General features: G+C 37.3%; 1 protein-coding gene across 2 annotated transcripts in view; it reads left to right on the top strand.

Annotated features, from left to right (window-relative positions):
- Positions 1 to 16,973, top strand: part of SNX13 (sorting nexin 13) — a 73,136-nt gene that overhangs the window by 43,184 nt on the left and 12,979 nt on the right. Inside the window, exons 13-19 of one of the 2 annotated variants that reach the window (XM_063324954.1) lie at positions 567 to 760; positions 4,712 to 4,816; positions 6,361 to 6,493; positions 7,208 to 7,245; positions 11,799 to 11,868; positions 14,553 to 14,725; positions 16,690 to 16,797. In XM_063324954.1, coding sequence (XP_063181024.1) covers positions 567 to 760; positions 4,712 to 4,816; positions 6,361 to 6,493; positions 7,208 to 7,245; positions 11,799 to 11,868; positions 14,553 to 14,725; positions 16,690 to 16,797 — 821 coding nt within the window. The remainder of the gene's footprint in view (positions 1 to 566; positions 761 to 4,711; positions 4,817 to 6,360; positions 6,494 to 7,207; positions 7,246 to 11,798; positions 11,869 to 14,552; positions 14,726 to 16,689; positions 16,798 to 16,973) is intronic. The other variant, XM_063324955.1, reaches the window with a different exon arrangement.

Here is a 16,973-nt window from a genome sequence, read left to right as displayed (position 1 = left end):
GGGAATTACAAGGGTACTGAAGGTTGTCTATTTGAGAAGCTAAAATACAGCAGTAATTCGTGTACTATTTTAGGCTTATCATATAATCAAGACATTGAGAGATGGATTACAGTTGTATAACTGATTTTTAATACTTTCTAATGCTTGATTGTATTCTGTGAATTAATTGGGCTGCTGATGGTCATTATTAAGAATATTGATCAGTCTTAGTGGTGATGATAGTCCTTTAGATGCTGTAGATGCACATGATTTGTTAGAATTCCAATTTGAACTTCCTCTCAACTTTTATCATGCTGTACAAACCCGTTATATCCAGACAGTAATGATGGATTCACTTTTTACATGTGCGTTTTAGGATTTGGTGCTTAGTTCCTAGACTTTGCTTCCAATTCTGTTTACCGATTATCACTGATATGTATACAGTATTTCTTATTTTTTGAGTTTAGATGACAAGTATTCCAGATGTATAACCAGATCCTGGAGTTCCATGTGGTTAACATCATAGAGAATTCTTACTCTGAGATGCACAACAATAACTGTGGTTGTGTGGTGGCTGTTTTCTGTAGATTACATGCAGCAGACTGGTGGCCAGGCACATCTGTTTTTCTGGATGACAGTAGAAGGATACAGGGTTACGGCACAGCAACAGCTGGAGGTACTTCAAAGCCGGCAGAAAGATGGAAAACATCAGACTAATCAAACCAAGGGTCTATTAAGAGCAGCTGCATTTGGAGTTTATGAGCAATATTTATCAGAAAAGGTAGACATAACTTATTTCTGCATTGTTTGGAATTTGTTTGGAATTTATTCTTTGTACAGATGTTTCTTTGGTAGTTATGGCTACATTAATATGAAATGGATGTGATGTAGCACAAGTGGTCTATAAGTTGACACTTAACCTATTACTTGTGTATCTTCTCTCTCCTTATGTGAAGCAGTAAGAAAATGTTTTCTGCTGTGTTTTTTTTGTTTGTTTTTTTTCTCTCCGTTTAAAATGGCTCATACTGGCACTAACTATCCTGTCAAATGCACTTCATGTGTCCCTCAGAAGCTGACTTTCTAGAATAGAGAAAAACTAGAGAGAATATGAAGACAGAATAAGAAATTTGGTCCCTCAATATGCTGTCCTTTCCCCTTTCTTTTCCTTTCACCCTGCCTTCCACCTGTTCCCTGAAAGAAATGTTTTCAAAAAGATGCAATGCAATATTTGTACAAACTTGGAACCAAGACTGGGTTTTCAAACGAAATAACCTCCCGTGCCTCTCTACAATTGTCTGTATAAATTGCTCAAATATCACCATTGGGTATCTTTCAATAGGCTAAGCTTGAATGCTTCCAATGGTCTTGTAATAACAGTGTCTTCTGTGGCAGAAAACACTTGTCAATTTGTGTTAACATCTTTGTTCTGAATTTGTGTATGCATAAAAATCCCCTTTTGACGTCACTGAAAAGCTTCCCTTAACAACTTATCCCTCAAATCTCTTGTAATCATACAATAGTTTGGGTTGGAAGGGACCTTTTAAAGGTCATCTAGTCCAACCCCTGGCAATGGGCAGGGACATCTTCAACTAGATCAGGTTGTACAGAGCTCTGTCCAACCTCACCTTGAATATTTCCAGGGATGGCACATCTGCTACCTCTATGGGCAACCTGTGCCAGTGTTTCACCACCCTCATTGTAAAAAAAACGTCTTCCTTATATCAAGTCTAAATCTTCCCTCTTTTAGTTTAAAGCCATTATGCCTTGTCCTATCACAACAGGCCCTGCTAAAAAGTTTGTTCCCCTCTTTCCTGTAGGCCCCCTTTAAGTACTGAAAGACCACAATAAGGTTTCACTTCAGGCTGAACAACCCCAACTCTCTCAGCCTGTCCTCATAACAGAGGTGCTCCAGCCCTCTGCTCATCTTTGTGGCCCTCCTCTGGACCTGCTCCAGCAGGCACATGTCTTTCCTACACTGAGGACTCCAGAGCTGGGTGTAGTACTCCAGGTGAGGTCTCACCAGAGTGGAGTAGAGGGGCAGAATCACCTCCCTTGGCCTGGTGGCCACAATTCTTTTGATGCAGCCCAGGATATGGTTGGCTTTCTGGGCTGTGCGCACAGATTGCCAGCTCATGTCTGACTTTTCATCCACCAGTACCCCCAAGTCCTTCTCAGCAGGGCTGCTCTCAATCCCTTTGTCCCCCAGCCTGTACTGATACCAGGGATTGCCACGACCCATGTGCAGGACCCTGCACTTGGCGTTGTTGAACCTTATGAGGTTCACACGGACTCACTTCTTGAGCCTGCCCAGGTCCCTCTGGATGGTATCCTGTCCCTCAGGTGTGTCAGCTGCACCACTCAGCTTGGTGTTGTCTGCAAACTTGCTGAGGATGCACTCCATCCCACTGTCTATGTCATTGATGAAGACATTGAACAGTACTGGTCCCAATACTGAACCCCTGAGGGACGCCATTCATCACTGATCTCCTTCTGGACATTGAGCCATTCACCACTACCCGCTGGATGTGACCAATTAATTCCTCATCCACCAAACAGTCCACCCATCAAATCCATATCTCCCCAGTTTAGGGAAGAGGATATTGTGGGGGACTGTCAAAGGCCTTACAGAAGCCCAGATGACATCTGTAGCTCTTCCCTCTTCCGCTGATGTAGTCACTCCATGATAGGAGGCAAGTAGGTTGGTCAGGCAGGCCTTCTTTTGGTGAAGCAATGCTGGCTGTCTTGAATCACCATGTGACCTAGCATAGCTTCTAAGAGGATCTGTTCCACGATCTTCCCAAGCACAGAGGTGGGGCTGACAGGTCAGTAGTTACCAAGGTTCTCCTTTCTGCCCTCTTTAAAAATGGGTGCAATGTTTCCCTTTTTCCAGTCATTCACCTGATTGCCATGACTTTTCAAATATCACAGAGAGTGGGTTGGCAACTGCATTAGCCAATTCCCGCAGGTCTCTGGGATGCATCTCGTCAAGTCCCGTAGACTTATGTATGTTCAGGTTCCTCAGGCGGTTATGAACTTGATCTTCTCTTACAGTGGGAGGGATTTTGCTCCCCCAGTCCCTGTGTTGTGGTCCATCCACTTGAGAGGTGTGGAAAGAGAGCTTGCTAGCGAAGACTGAAGCAAAAGTGTTGTTGAGTACCTCAGCCTCCTCCTTGTCTGTTGCTACCAGTTTGCTGTTCTTTTTTAGCAGGGGGATACGCTTGCTTTCTTTCTTGACCTTCCTTTTCTGGCTGATGTACCTGTAGAAGCCCTTCTTTTTATTCTTTGCATCTTTTGCCAAGTTCAGCTCCAGCTGCACCTTGGCCTTCCTGACCTCATCCCTACGCAACCAGACAGTGTCCTTATACTCTTCCCAGGATACCTGTCCCTGCTTCCACTGCCTGTGCATTTCCTTCTTACCTTTTAGTTTGGCTAGCAGGCCTTGACTCAGCTGTGCAGGTCTCTTGCGATCCTTTCTTGCCTGGGGATCGAGAGCTCTTGCACTGTGTGGAAAGTGCCCTTAAAGACCTGCCAGTTCTTTTCTGCTCCCTTGTCCATGAGGACGGTTTTCCGGGGTTCCTATTGACTAACTCCTTGAACAGATGGAATTTTGCTTTCCTAAAATTGAGAGTCCTGACTTTACTCTTCACCTGACCATATCCCTTAGGACTGTGAACTCCACCAGTGTATGATCACTGCAGCCCAAGCTGCCTCCAGCCTTGACCTCACTGACAGCTCACTTGCATTTGTGACCAACAGGTCCAGAATTGCATCCCCTGTGGTAGGGCTGTCTATTACCTGGCTTAAGAAGTTATCCTCAGTGCGTTCCAGGAGTCTCCTAGATTGCCTACAGGATGCTTCTCTTTTTGCATCTTTTCTTTCACTTTGGTTTTTCACCTCAATAATCGACATAGTCATCTTTAAACTGTGCAAGGCTTGCTCTGATGGGTTCTTGGGCTGACAAAATGCTCACCAGTTTGAAGTCGGAAGCCATCTAACACCAGAGCTATTCCAAAGCTGATAAATTCAGCCTCAACTGTGCTTAATAGATTGTGAGCTATGTTGGATCTGGTGCAGCGCTGGCTCTCTGTTACTGAAAAAGGGGAAAGTGTGTGAACTTGGGCCTATCTACAGGAATGATTAATAAGCTGTGGTTTGCAATGTCATACCAAGGGATGACTGGGAATCTGATGGCTGATATAGTTAGTATGCTGGTAGCTGTAATAGGATGACTGGGAATCTGATGGCTGATATAGTTAGTATGCTGGTAGCTGTAATAGAGTCTGCATAAAAAGCTACCACGATTACAGCTACTGGTAATCGGTCTAGAAACTGGCAGAGTTTGCCAACTGTTAGCCTTTCCTCAGATGCTTCAGGACTTCATCCATTTAGTCTTTTTACTTAATCTTCATTACCAAATCTAGGTCTTTCTATTCATAAATAAATAAAATCTATTTTTAAGTCTGAGTGAATCTGCCTTAGATATTGCTTCAAAATATTGTGCATAAATTGTTTTTGAGGTGATTTTTGGTATTTAATCCTGAAACTTCTGAGTTTTAATATGAACTCTGAACTTAATTTGGTGGGGAGAGGATCTGACTTTGTTGTGCTCTAGACAGTTTTAGAGACACTAATTAAGAAGGAATTTGTTTTACTTAGAATTGTATTGGATTTTATTTGTGAAAATAGAAGCTTTCTTTTATACTGCAAAAGTTGACTTAGATCTCTATGACAGGCATCTCCCAGAGTTAATATTGATGACAACTTAGTAGCAAAACTGGCAGAAACACTGAACCATGAGGATCCAACACCTGAAATCTTTGATGACATTCAGAGAAAGGTATACTCTATTCATCCTGTATTTCATAAGAACTGTTAATGCTATGGAGTACTAAACTTCACTACAGCCATTGATAAAGGAGGAAGGAACTCAAATATCTGAAACCTAAAACCGGTTTTACCATTTTTCTATTCTACAAAAATCATACTCTAAATTGCCAACTTCTGTTTAGCCAAAGACAGGAAGAGTAGGTGTCCTGTATGAAATTAATTATGAAGCAAAATTTAGAATTATGGGATTCTTATTTGTGTTTATGCACCAATTTAAGAAAATGTACCTGTGTGGAAATAACTAAGTGGTGCAGTTTTGGTCCGGTTTTAGCTCTTTTTTTTTTTTTTTTTTTTTCAAAGGTGGATGTAAGCATGTTCCCATGTTAAATTCTGTGTCTCTTTCTGGAAGTTAATTTGACTGTTCTGTTTCTTCAAGTCTGCACAGTGTGGTACTCAGAAGCAGCAAGTACTGAAAATAAAACAGACTTTTTACTACCTGCATACATACACTTTATCAGTGAAGTCTAATATATATGTTAAAAAAAAAAAAAGTGAATGATTAATACTCTGGCACTAAATTATATACCCAGTCTGAGAGGTTTTATTTTAGGTCATTAACTTAATGTTCTTATTCTTGCTAAAAATTAGTGATAATTTAAAATCACTCCGTTGTACTTGAGGCCCACATGTAAGACTAATGAAAACACCTTGTGAAATCTGTATTGCTTGAAGTAGGTTACAGGGGTCTTACATGTGATTTCTGCTGAAGAGCATAAATTTCTCATGTGTTATAAAATAAATTGGTTTCCTCACACCTGCATGATTTTTTTTCTATTCATACCAGGTGATAGCACTTGTACAAAGCGTTCCATGAAAAAAAAATAGTTAAAATATTCTAGAGTTGACATGAATATCCAAACATATTACGAATTAATTCCCACTACATGTAGATGCATGTGTGTATATGTATATATACTGCCACTGCATAGGCTATATAGATAACTTTTTGAGGTGGTGCGGTTGAATCTTTATGACGTAGGCTTATACTGTATTGGCTGAAGTGGAAATTTTCAGGAAAGTAGTATGCAGTGTCTTCCCTCCCTTCCTTTCCCTCTTCTCGCCTCTCCCCCTAAGTGTTTGCAGGTCTGCATTTATAGTTTATCAGCAAACAAGGACTCTCAGAGAGAATCTGTTGTGAAATAGGTGAAGACCAAATATGTTTATAGAGCAATTGGAAGGGTTATGAGGAGAGGAAGGAAGCATTTTCAGCGAACATGCTACTTTCCTTCCTATACGTCCATGTCTCACTAGTTAGAAAGGTGTTTTCTGAGACCGTGTTATATTTCTAGCACGATTAGTTCTCATAACCTTTCTGTTAAGAGTAAGCCTGAATTGAAATTTCACGAACTTGCGTTAGGATTTTAAAGGAAACCCAGAGCTACATAATTGAATGCACAGATACATGTTGGTCAAGTAGAATTTATGAAAGCGTGTCTGATTAATTAAAAAAAATGTAGTAAGTACTTCTAAATTTGCCGTTTATATTTCAATAAGGTGTATGAATTGATGCTACGAGATGAAAGATTCTACCCTTCATTCAAGCAGAATGTGTTGTATGTGCGTATGTTAGCTGAGCTGGATATGCTGAAGGATCCTAGTTTCAGAGGATCAGATGATGGTGAAGGAGGTGAGCTCTTTATCTGTAAGGGGGATTTCCTGGGACCATTCTTTTTCTGCTTTAAAATAAAAATAAGAAAATTATTCACACTGGTTTTGAGAAATCAAAAAGTTCCTGTAGTACCTCTAGTTTCTAAGTTAATGTTTCCTCCTTGTGCTTTTTTTGTAAATTGTGTTGGGAGTCATTTTTTTCTGTAGGAACTTGACTAATCTCAAGTAAATTTTTTGTCAAGTCTTGGTAACAAATGTGTCGCTAAAATAAGCATGTAACACTTTCATTCTCATTTTTTATTCAAAAATATTTGTGGTTCTTCAACCTGTTGGGTTGTTCTAGTACATAACTATTCTTCATCTGGAAAGAGAAAGTACATTGGAGATACGGCTTTTCAAAGCAACTAAACATTCTTATTAGCTGAAGTACAAATTATTTAAATATTAAACTGACTCCTTATTGAAGTGATTTCATGAAGCTTAAAAAGGAATGATCTCAGGTGTATTTAATTCATATCTATAGGTGTATAAACTTACAAATGTTTTCCTTCAGGTGTCTTTATTGGAAACTTGGAGTACTTACATGTTGGGTGCAACACTTTGCCCAATGCCACAGTTGTGCGTTATTTTCCATAGCGGTTTGTCTCTGCATTTTTAATTTCTTGTGTGTGGCCCTGTGTTCAAGAAAATCTTCTGACCTGTTTTTTCCTTTTCCCTTCCTCACTGCTCCCAGAATCTTTTAATGGGTCTCCGACTGGCAGCATTAATCTGGTAAGTGCTTGTATTTTTTTTTTTAATTATTATTAATTTTTTCCTTCAGCCATAGGGAGAGTTTTATAAAATAGTTTAAATAATGTAAACTAGAGGTTTTACCTCACTGCAGCTTAATTTCTGAAAAAAGTTCTATAATCAAATTGAAACACACAGACGGTATCAATCAGTCTGTAAGATAAAACTGTCCCTTTTGTACTTTCCGCTATGTTTAATGGAATTTTGCATTGTTTCTCACAGGAAAGTAATAATCTATAGTTAATTTATGCAAAGCATACTTTCTTATCCCTGCATGTTTTTTTTAAATAGGAATAAATTTGGAGTTAGGTAATGATAGGTGAAAGCAAATCCTTTGAAATCACAAAGGATAAAATTCAAGTAGAGGGTAAAATGAAACATTTAATTAGATTTTTATAGGTTGATTTTTTTTAATTTTTTTTAGTTAGGACTTGATTTGGAAAGATAAAAGTATCTTGAGTTTATCTATACAAAATATGAATCTTTGTTTTCTTGTCTGACCAATTTCAAGCGATTTTTGGTATTTTTCTTTAAGCAGATCTTGACTGCGTCAGTTTATCAGAACCTTTTCTTTGTTACATGAATGTACCTAGGTATTTGAAATGTGTTTCTGCATACATAGGAAGAGAACTGTATACTTCTACCAGACTCTTTCCAAATAATCTGTTCTGTATAGATATTATTAGGTTTAAAATGTTTTAAACTGAAAATCAAATCAGAGGTATTTAAAAAGGAAAAATCATAAAAAATTCTGATGTATTTCCTCCCGTCCCTCTTACTTGTTTCTTCAGACTACATGTAGCGAAGCAAAAGATATGCAAGGTTCAATTGTGCATATGAGAATATTTTTCCAAATCTTTTAGTTTTAGAAATGTTTGCAATCTGCATGCAATTTCCTGGCTTATGGGATTCATAGGCCCTTCTAATTCATTTTTGGAAGATGCTGTAGCTCCTTAGGAGTTCCAGCTCATTGGTTAGATCATGCTTGCATGCAGAGGAAGAGGGTTTATTTTGTAAAGGAACACATTTAAAATAAATATAAATGTGTTTCCATGTGGGGGTTGTTTGTTTGTTTGTGGGGTTGGTTTATTATTTTTTTTGAAGTTGGGAATTTTTTTCCCCTATTGTTTTCCTCTTGTTTACATTTTAAAATAGGAAGAAAAAAGGAGGTGGTCAGCTGATACAATTTACACAAACTCCTGTTAGATGCAGAAGGAAAACTTAATTTAGCCATATTTTTATAAACTTACATACAATTCTGGTAACACTTCACAAGAGATTCTTTTAATTGACTAATCTCTTAAAAAGATTTTTCAAGTGTCTCAAGTACTTTTTCTAAGAATGTTTTCACATATCAAAGTCATATTTTACAGATGGGGATTTGTCATTGCAGCGGCTCATCTGGCTAGCAGTTATCTGCTGCTTAGTTTCATGTGGCCTTTTTAAACTGAGGTAGAAAGTCGTACAGCCTTTATCAAGCACCGCTGCAATACAAACAGTTATTTGCATGGGATACTTCAAAGTTTTGATTTTTTTGTTGTTGTGAAAAGTATATTTGCAGAATAGTACATTTAATATCTTCACAGAATGAAGAACATTCTTGCAGGAGCGTGTAATAAAGCTCTGTTTATGCAGAAGAACTTTTGCTTTCTGTAGTCCATATTATTCAGGGTTGTCAGTGCTTTTACAGGTGTTTGAATATTGGTAGATTAGTTTTTCCTGGCTGAATTCCATGTCAAGAGTACACATAGTTTAGCTCCCTTGTGTTAGTCAGTTACATGAAGAAAAATAGACCTTGGAAAGGTTACTTTGAAGGTCAGGGAATTTCTGTACTTTCAGCTAATGACAATGCATTAAATAAGATCGGGTTGTGGTGTGATATTTTTGCTTTTTAATTAACTTGTCTTCCTGTGAATACACCTAATGTCGAAGATATTAGATCATATTAAATACAAACTGTCTGTTGGTTATCTATTCAAGTTTTAACCATTTAATTTACTTGTATTAATTGTTGCTGTGTAGTGCCTTGCCACAGCAGTTGAGTGCTTCCTAAAGTTTCCATTATAAAATACATCTCCTGCGGTTTATACTTTCACTGTAAGAATGTATTTTAAGATTATTTGGAAGAGAGACTCAAAACTATTTTGAGGAAAAATTACTTTACAAAAATATCTTCTTAATTTCTGCCTTTTAATTTGACACATTAATCGTCTATATTAAACCAGTCGGGCATATTTTGGGGTTATAAAACAATTTTAGAATACTTATAGACTCTTGCAGATTTCATCAAAATGGATCCATAATGTGAGCTTTACATATTGCTTTTGCGTTGAGTAAGTAGGAGTTACACAGGTTTTACTTATCTATGACCTTGAATGGCAGCAGAAATGGCTGGGTTGAACTTCTGGAAGTCATTAGTATATGTCAGCTTGAACCCCATTCAGTTATCAAGAAGAAAGCTGAACTCTCAGGGTGGCAATGAAGGGAGGCAGGAAAATGAGAAATATTGGTGCCTTTTAAAAAATGCGGCGGTAGCTTAAAGTGTTTCATAGCAAGCAAAATACTAGAGCAGTTGACTGTTACTTGTCTCCTTTAATAACATCCCTTCCATCTTACGGATAACCAAATTCTAGAGCTCTCAGAGCATCAAATGCTTTTCCAGGTTCCCATAAATTCCTGCAGTTCATCTGTCTCGGGTGATAGTCTACTCTTAAATTTGGACACTGCAGTATAAACACCTTTCAGGCTTATTGCTCTCCAAGGGTGACTTGCTTAAGAATGGACTAGGTCAGCGAAAGTCTAGCCCTATATCCAACAATGACCAAAAGCAAGTGTCTAATGAAGGTTATAGGAATAGTCCACTTCCGGTGATACTTTACCAGAATTCTCTCCAGCATTCAGTAACTTGCAGATTTGGGAATTCTTGAGGTAAAGATGATGTCTGCTCTCAAAATATTTTTGCATTAATTCATCTGTTCTACCACTGAACAAACATAAACTTTTAGCACTATAGCATGCTGTGGCAAAGCAGATTTCCCAAATGGGCTTCTCTTTCTTCTGCCTCTTTTCAAGCTGGGACTTCTGTACTCTAAGTCTACAAGCTGTGTTGTAAGATATTTAGGAGACTCCTAAATGTTAATACGTGTTAAATACATGTTTAAGCATAGTTAGTGTGTTCAGACCTTTTTAACGATGCCATTTATTCAGTATCTAGACATTCCTTCACCTTCCATGGCGGATATTTAGGCAGTGGGTTGGTTGGAGCGAGGCCGTGATTGGGATGGTTGAGGCAGAGGAAAGCTGTTCTTTCTAGAGAGCTTGGGAAGGCAGGAGTGGAGTATTATGTTGAAATATCATGGAGATAATAAAGATTCAGATGAAGAAGGGGCAAGAGCAGTCTTTAAATAATTTAAGTTTTCAAGTCCAACCTGTGTTTTGATTGTAATCACGTAAGATTGGTTTATATTTAAGGAAACGGAGGAGTTCAGAAACTTGATTGACACGTATTGAGATTTTTATTTTGACACAGGTATGGCACTGCTACCCAGTAGATCCCCTTCTTGGTAACTATTTGTGGCAACTCACTATGAAACCGGCTTGGTTAAATTATAAAAGGTAGCTGATCGGTGCATATTTATTCTGAATGTGTATCTTTGAAGAACTTCAGAATTTTGGGGTAAAATATATAAAGTAGCTAGGATCCCAGTGCCTGTGAATTCTACTTAAATAGCTGTTATCTTTTTTTTTTTAAACCTGATAATTTAAGATTAGGATCACGCGTGTAGCGGCCCATCCTCCATTTTTCAGTTGTGTATCCAAGTTCTTCACTCCACAGTCTTGCAGACCTTTATTATGTTAAATCTTAGTAGTCAGATGTATTAATTTTAAGTAACAGCAAAGCTTCTCTAAAAGACCCATGAGGCTTCTTTTGATCCCAGTAATTACTAAACGGGGAGACAGGCCACTAGCCAGCTGAGGATGTACCCCCTTGTTTTTTTACGAGGGAAAACATTTCTGAGAAAAGTGTTTGCAGTTTTTTACATACAGCAGAGAAATTATTCAGCTTTTACTGCACTGTAACTTGTGCATAGTGCTTTAAGTCAGTTGAAAGAAAAGAGTGGTATGAAGGTAAAACCAAAAGATCTGTTACACAACATCTGTATCTCCACAGTTAGGAATTTCTTGGATTTTTTTTTTCTTTTATACTCAGTAAAAGACTATTTGTAGCTGTACTTCTGTTAGAACTGAGATATCACATGAAAGTGGCAAATAAGTTAAAGTGATCACAGAGCTATGGGAAACTGGTAGGGGAAATGAAGGACCCTACACTCTGTAAAAGCAAGGCTTTAGTAATCAGGTAATACCAACACTTACTTGCACCGTTACAGTGCATTAAGCTATTCTATTAGTGTAGAGAATTGAAAGTTTGAAAATGAAATAGATTAATCAAAAAGCATCTCTCAAATAAAGTGTATCTATGATCTTATTCTCTCTCGCCCATTTCTTCTTTCTCCCCTCTCTCCCCTGCCCCGCAGTCCTTAGATGACCTTTCAAATGTCCCTTCTGATGAGACAGTTCAACTCCATGCATACATCTCAGATACTGGTAAGTGAATCTGTTATGATGGCTGCTTACTTGTTTTACACCATTTAGTTTGAGTTTTTTGATGTTACAGGCCCTTGAAATCCTAATCCTTTCACTCTTTTAACCTCATAAAACATTTGAATTCATATTTCCCATGAAGTCCTTATAATGGAAATCCTTACAGAATTGGTGCCGTAGGTTGTAGGCTATATATCTGTACTTAAAATGTGATTTAATTTTTGTTGGTTTTGGTATTATTATTTTTCCTGTCTCAGGAGAATCATTCACTAAACTTAACATTGAGTAGCATTTATCTTTAAAAGTATTTAAAGAACAAATTCTAAAAGCCATTTCTTTTTTTTTTTTTTTTTTTCAAGTAACACAGTTCTAATTCCTGACTGATTACTTCTCTTACTATAATATTCTCCCCTATTTTTTTTCTGCTTCCTTACTGACTTAGCTTAATTTAAAGTAATGGCTTCAGTCTTTACAGTGGTGGCGTTTTTGGTTATCTTTTGAAATAATTTGCCTAGTAATAAAAAAATGTCACCTGAGAGTAAATAACAAAAACTTCTCAAATAGTATTGACAGATAGTCCAGTTAGATGAGATTGCATTGGGTAATTAAATTGTGAATGAATCCTCAGATACTTTTTTTGGGTAGACTTTACTATGTAATAGACTCTTAAGTCTATGCCTTTATATAGCAGACATATGAGCTGTGGGCAAGAATTCAACTACTTGATATTTTAATTAATTTCTGTTACTCCAACACAGTGTGAGAGCATGGTGCAATCCCAAGTCTAGTGTAGTCACTCTTCAGAGAGGGGAAAAATCATTTAAAAGTTAAGAATCACGATTTTGCTTTTTAATTAAAATGCCACTTGATTCTTTTTTCTGAATTAAACTTATAAGTTTCATTGTTTTAATCTAAGAAAAAGGTAAACTTCGAACCACACAAATTATGTTAAATTAATAATCTTAATGGCAGTGTTTATTGATAACTATCAGCTTGACCCTGTGAATCCATAATACTCCGGTTGAACCAGGGGATATGTACGCGTTCATATTGTAAGAAAGGATTAAACTGGACATTCTTCTCTTCACCTCATGTTTGAACTAGAAAAAAAAAAGTCTCTGCTTTCTGGATGCTACAGGCAGTAGGTGCATCTTACATCTGTGTACAGGCTCCCTTCCCCTGCCGATTACTACCCTTTACTGTGCTTGTGGGATGTATACAAGATCTCCTCTATAGTCTTTGAGGATTCACCTTGCCTTGTTGCAAAATAAATGCTGATTAAGAAGCTGTGACATAAGAGGTGGCAGAGACAACTTCTTTCTTCTGCTGCTGCTCCCGTCCTTAAGTGGTACTCCTAAAGGTGCAGCTGAGCAGCCCCCTGAGATGTGGTCTGGTGGCTGCATGGTAGATCAACGTGAGTTTAGAGAATAGGCCTTGCTGAGCATCTTTGGGGTGGGGTTTCCCAGCTCCATTCTCTGGACAGTATTTTGGCAGCTTGCTCTTTTATCTCGGGGTTCAGCATTTAACATTGTTCTTCTAGGGGGTAGATGGCAAAGAAAAGATGCTCCATGCCCATGGTGCACCTTGCTAGCGTGTAACTCTTACATTGTCAGCAGCTGCCCCTATCTTAGAGGTGCTCCCTGGCTGCTTAGACCTCAGCATTATACTTGAGAGAAGTCAAGGCTGGAAGCGCAACAGAAGTTGCAGCTGATGATTTGTCAGGAAAAGTGTATTTTATGCAATCTGGGTATATTGAGAAATTAACAGAATTTGATTAAAAAGTATTTTCATCTAGCCACTGGAAAATTGTGGTTACTGGGTATTGGCTCAATACATAGAGATCCAACATGTTACCGATTTAAACAGTGTGCAGTGTAAACAATATTGGTCCTAGCTTATTCTGTAGATTAAATTGAAGTTTTTGAAACAAACTTGGTACTGGGAGGAATTCTGTGATGGAGGAATGTCCAAGAGAACTTAAATATTCAGTGTAAAACAAAAAGTTGTTTGCTTCTATTTAAGATGACTATCTGTGGTGTTCTTTCCACTTGTAGATTGACTTCTCCATAAAATGTGTGTGTGTGTACACACACAGAATATATCATATGTACACACACGTACAGAATACATACATATATGTGTGTGTATGTAGTGTTCCTGTTGGCTTAAATAGTGTGGGTAGTATTTTTTGTATTAATAATAAACTGCTGATGTTAATAACAAAACCACATGCTTAAAGCTTTCTGGCACTGTCTTTTGTATTTACAGTTTCTTTGATGGATAAACTTTTGCAATATGATTAGAGTACTTTGCAGACTGGAATTTCTTCTGGTTTCACAGTTGTCTTTCATTCTTGAGTTCTTTAGGCTAAAATTATTTTTTTAAAAGATCTATTCGCTATTCTTAACAGTAGAAATCTTTTCTATTCTTTTTTATATTTTGCATGTCGGTGAAACTTGTCTAACTCTAAGGCTGCTTAATCTCTATATTTCAGTTTGCGTAATAAGTTTCTGGAGGGCATCACTTATACGGTGTTTTGGATAAAGGGATGGCTTACTCTTCTGCTTGCATGTCCATTTTTGTCTCTCAAGTCTGTCATTCCAGACATTTCTTCACTTCATGTTTGTGTCCTTTCGTCTTCCTTCTTTCTGTTTGTTCCTTTTTTATTTTTGTTTTTAAACTACTAGTCTATGCTGACTATGACCCATATGCTGTGGCAGGAGTGTGTAATGATCACGGCAAGACATATGCACTGTATGCTATCACAGTCCATCGGCGAAATCCAAACAGCGAAGAGACATGGAAGACATACCGACGCTACAGTGACTTCCATGACTTTCACATGAGGATCACTGAGCAGGTAATTAATCTCATAGAAATCTTCTAAGGTTTCTTTGAAAGGTGCTTTTTCTGTGTGATGGTATGGCATGAGTATTGGCTTTCTCAAAGTGACTTAAGATGTGGAGTTACAGCATTTAGGTTTCTTTCCATTAAAGTGTACTTTTTTACCATTTATATTATACATTATTGGTACTGAGCAGTTTACAGGTGCACGTTTATATAGTTTAATACCTGATGGCTATATAATTGCACTAACAAAAGGAAATGGAACTTAGAAAGCTTTTACCCCACGTTTGCTTAATTTTACTTCAGAATGTTTGTATAGAAGTGCTATTGGTCTCAAACAGTGGCATATTTCATTTGTTATATTTGTCACAGAGATTAAGAAATAAAAACTGAGTTTGGGAAATAGATATTCAAGTTTTAAGTGAAATGTTAAGGATCGGTGGGGTCTCAAAAGGGACAGCTGTTGGCAGTTCAGTGTACTGCTATACAATCTGCCTTTTATTGCTGTACTTGTATTCTCAGACTCTTAACCTTCCTAAAATGAAAGAAGAAAAAATAGAGACTTGTAATTCACCAGCTGGTACACAGTAGAACCTGCTGACATGAAAAAGTGTTGAAAATGCAGTGCTTTTAAAAGAGGAGGGTGAAACGCTTTTAAACCAAGCCCTTGGAGAAGTCAGATTTGACTGCATAACCTTTGAACTAGTCAGAAGTCTTGGATTACATCCCTTAACTCTGTTATTAATAGCGAGGCACAGAGAACAAATTCTGTGCAGGTAGGTTAGCATTGTAAAGTCCCAGCAGGAGGAAAAATGGAAAAGGCTTTATTAAAAAAGCAAACATTGTGTTGAATATTTGTATTAATCATAAACAAAGTCTGACTTCCCTTTGAATTTCTGATTATCTTAGTGTGCTGTCAATAAATTTGAAATACCAATTTTTGTACTCTCTTCAAATTGATTTTTTATTTTATTTTTTAAATTAATTCACTGTTTTGAAGAATCTATAACCTGTTGAAACAGGTGTGTGGTCACTGACCTTATAGTGAGTTAATGTTGTGCTGATATGCGGCAGTCATTAAAACTGACTGACTGGTAAATGACTAGGAAAAAAAAAATACGTAAAAACTTTTCAAAATATTAAATATTTCCAGGTTGTTTCTTAAAGCCTAGATACTATACCTTTCTTTCTTTACCCCATTTAGAATATTATTCATTATTTACAGAAAGTCTGGATTCTATATGTGGATAATCCTGATTCTTCGAGTTTTATTCTTGTCACTTTCTTATTTTTGTGCATTGTAGCAGATATGTTCAGCCTTCTTAAGTGTTAGGGACTCTTCTTTCCCTGTTGCTTCCTTGGAACACTAGTTCTTTCTGTAAAACTGGAACAGTGGAAGACATGTCAAACTGTGCCATTACCTGGAGAAAAGGCAGAGGTGATGGCCTGGTATGATAACCTGTGTGTAAACTGGGTGCTGCTATCCACGCCAGGGACGAAAACTTAATTATTTCCTTAGTAGGTTTGATGAAGAGAGGAAGGGGAAGATGTTTTAGAAAGATGTGCAAGTTCTCTTGATGTAGTCTCATAACTGTACTGACTTTTGCACAAATAATAATGATAAATATTCAGCCTAAATCTTTTTGAGCAGGTGTGATGACAGGAATAATTTGCACATTTTGCTAGTCTGTATTTCAAAAGTGAGTATCGCATGTGTGTTCAGAAATTAAATTTTACCCTTGACAGTCTCCTGAAAATTTTTGTGCAATTGTTCTTGATGGCCTATCTTTCATTTTTACTTCTCCAAGGAATCTGAATTCTGGGCTTGATTCATAAATTATTTGTCAGGTGTGATATGGTAGATGTTATATGGTAGGTAAGAATAGGTGAATGTAATGACCCCTGTCATTTCTGAGCTTATATGATGATTTGAAACTCTTTTGAGAACAGAACAAAAAAATCTTCTCTTTTTTATAGTTTGAAAACCTTGCAAATATACTGAAACTTCCTGGCAAAAAGACATTTAACAATATGGACAGAGAATTTTTGGAGAAGAGGAAAAAAGATTTAAATGCATATTTGCAGGTAAGCTGTTATGGGGTTTTTTTGATTGTGTTTTAGGTTGGAATTTTTTTTTTCTGAGGTAGAAAATTTGTTAGCATGCTTTTTTAAAAAAAAAAAAAAAAAAAAACAAACCAAAAAAATACCCCAAAAAACCAAAACCAAAACTGTGTTGTAGGCTGTATGCAATCCTAAATAGT

The sequence above is a fragment of the Chroicocephalus ridibundus genome, chromosome 2 (genome assembly GCF_963924245.1).
Source record: "Chroicocephalus ridibundus chromosome 2, bChrRid1.1, whole genome shotgun sequence".
Lineage (NCBI taxonomy): Eukaryota > Metazoa > Chordata > Aves > Charadriiformes > Laridae > Chroicocephalus > Chroicocephalus ridibundus.
This window is presented reverse-complemented; position numbering and strand designations above follow the sequence as displayed.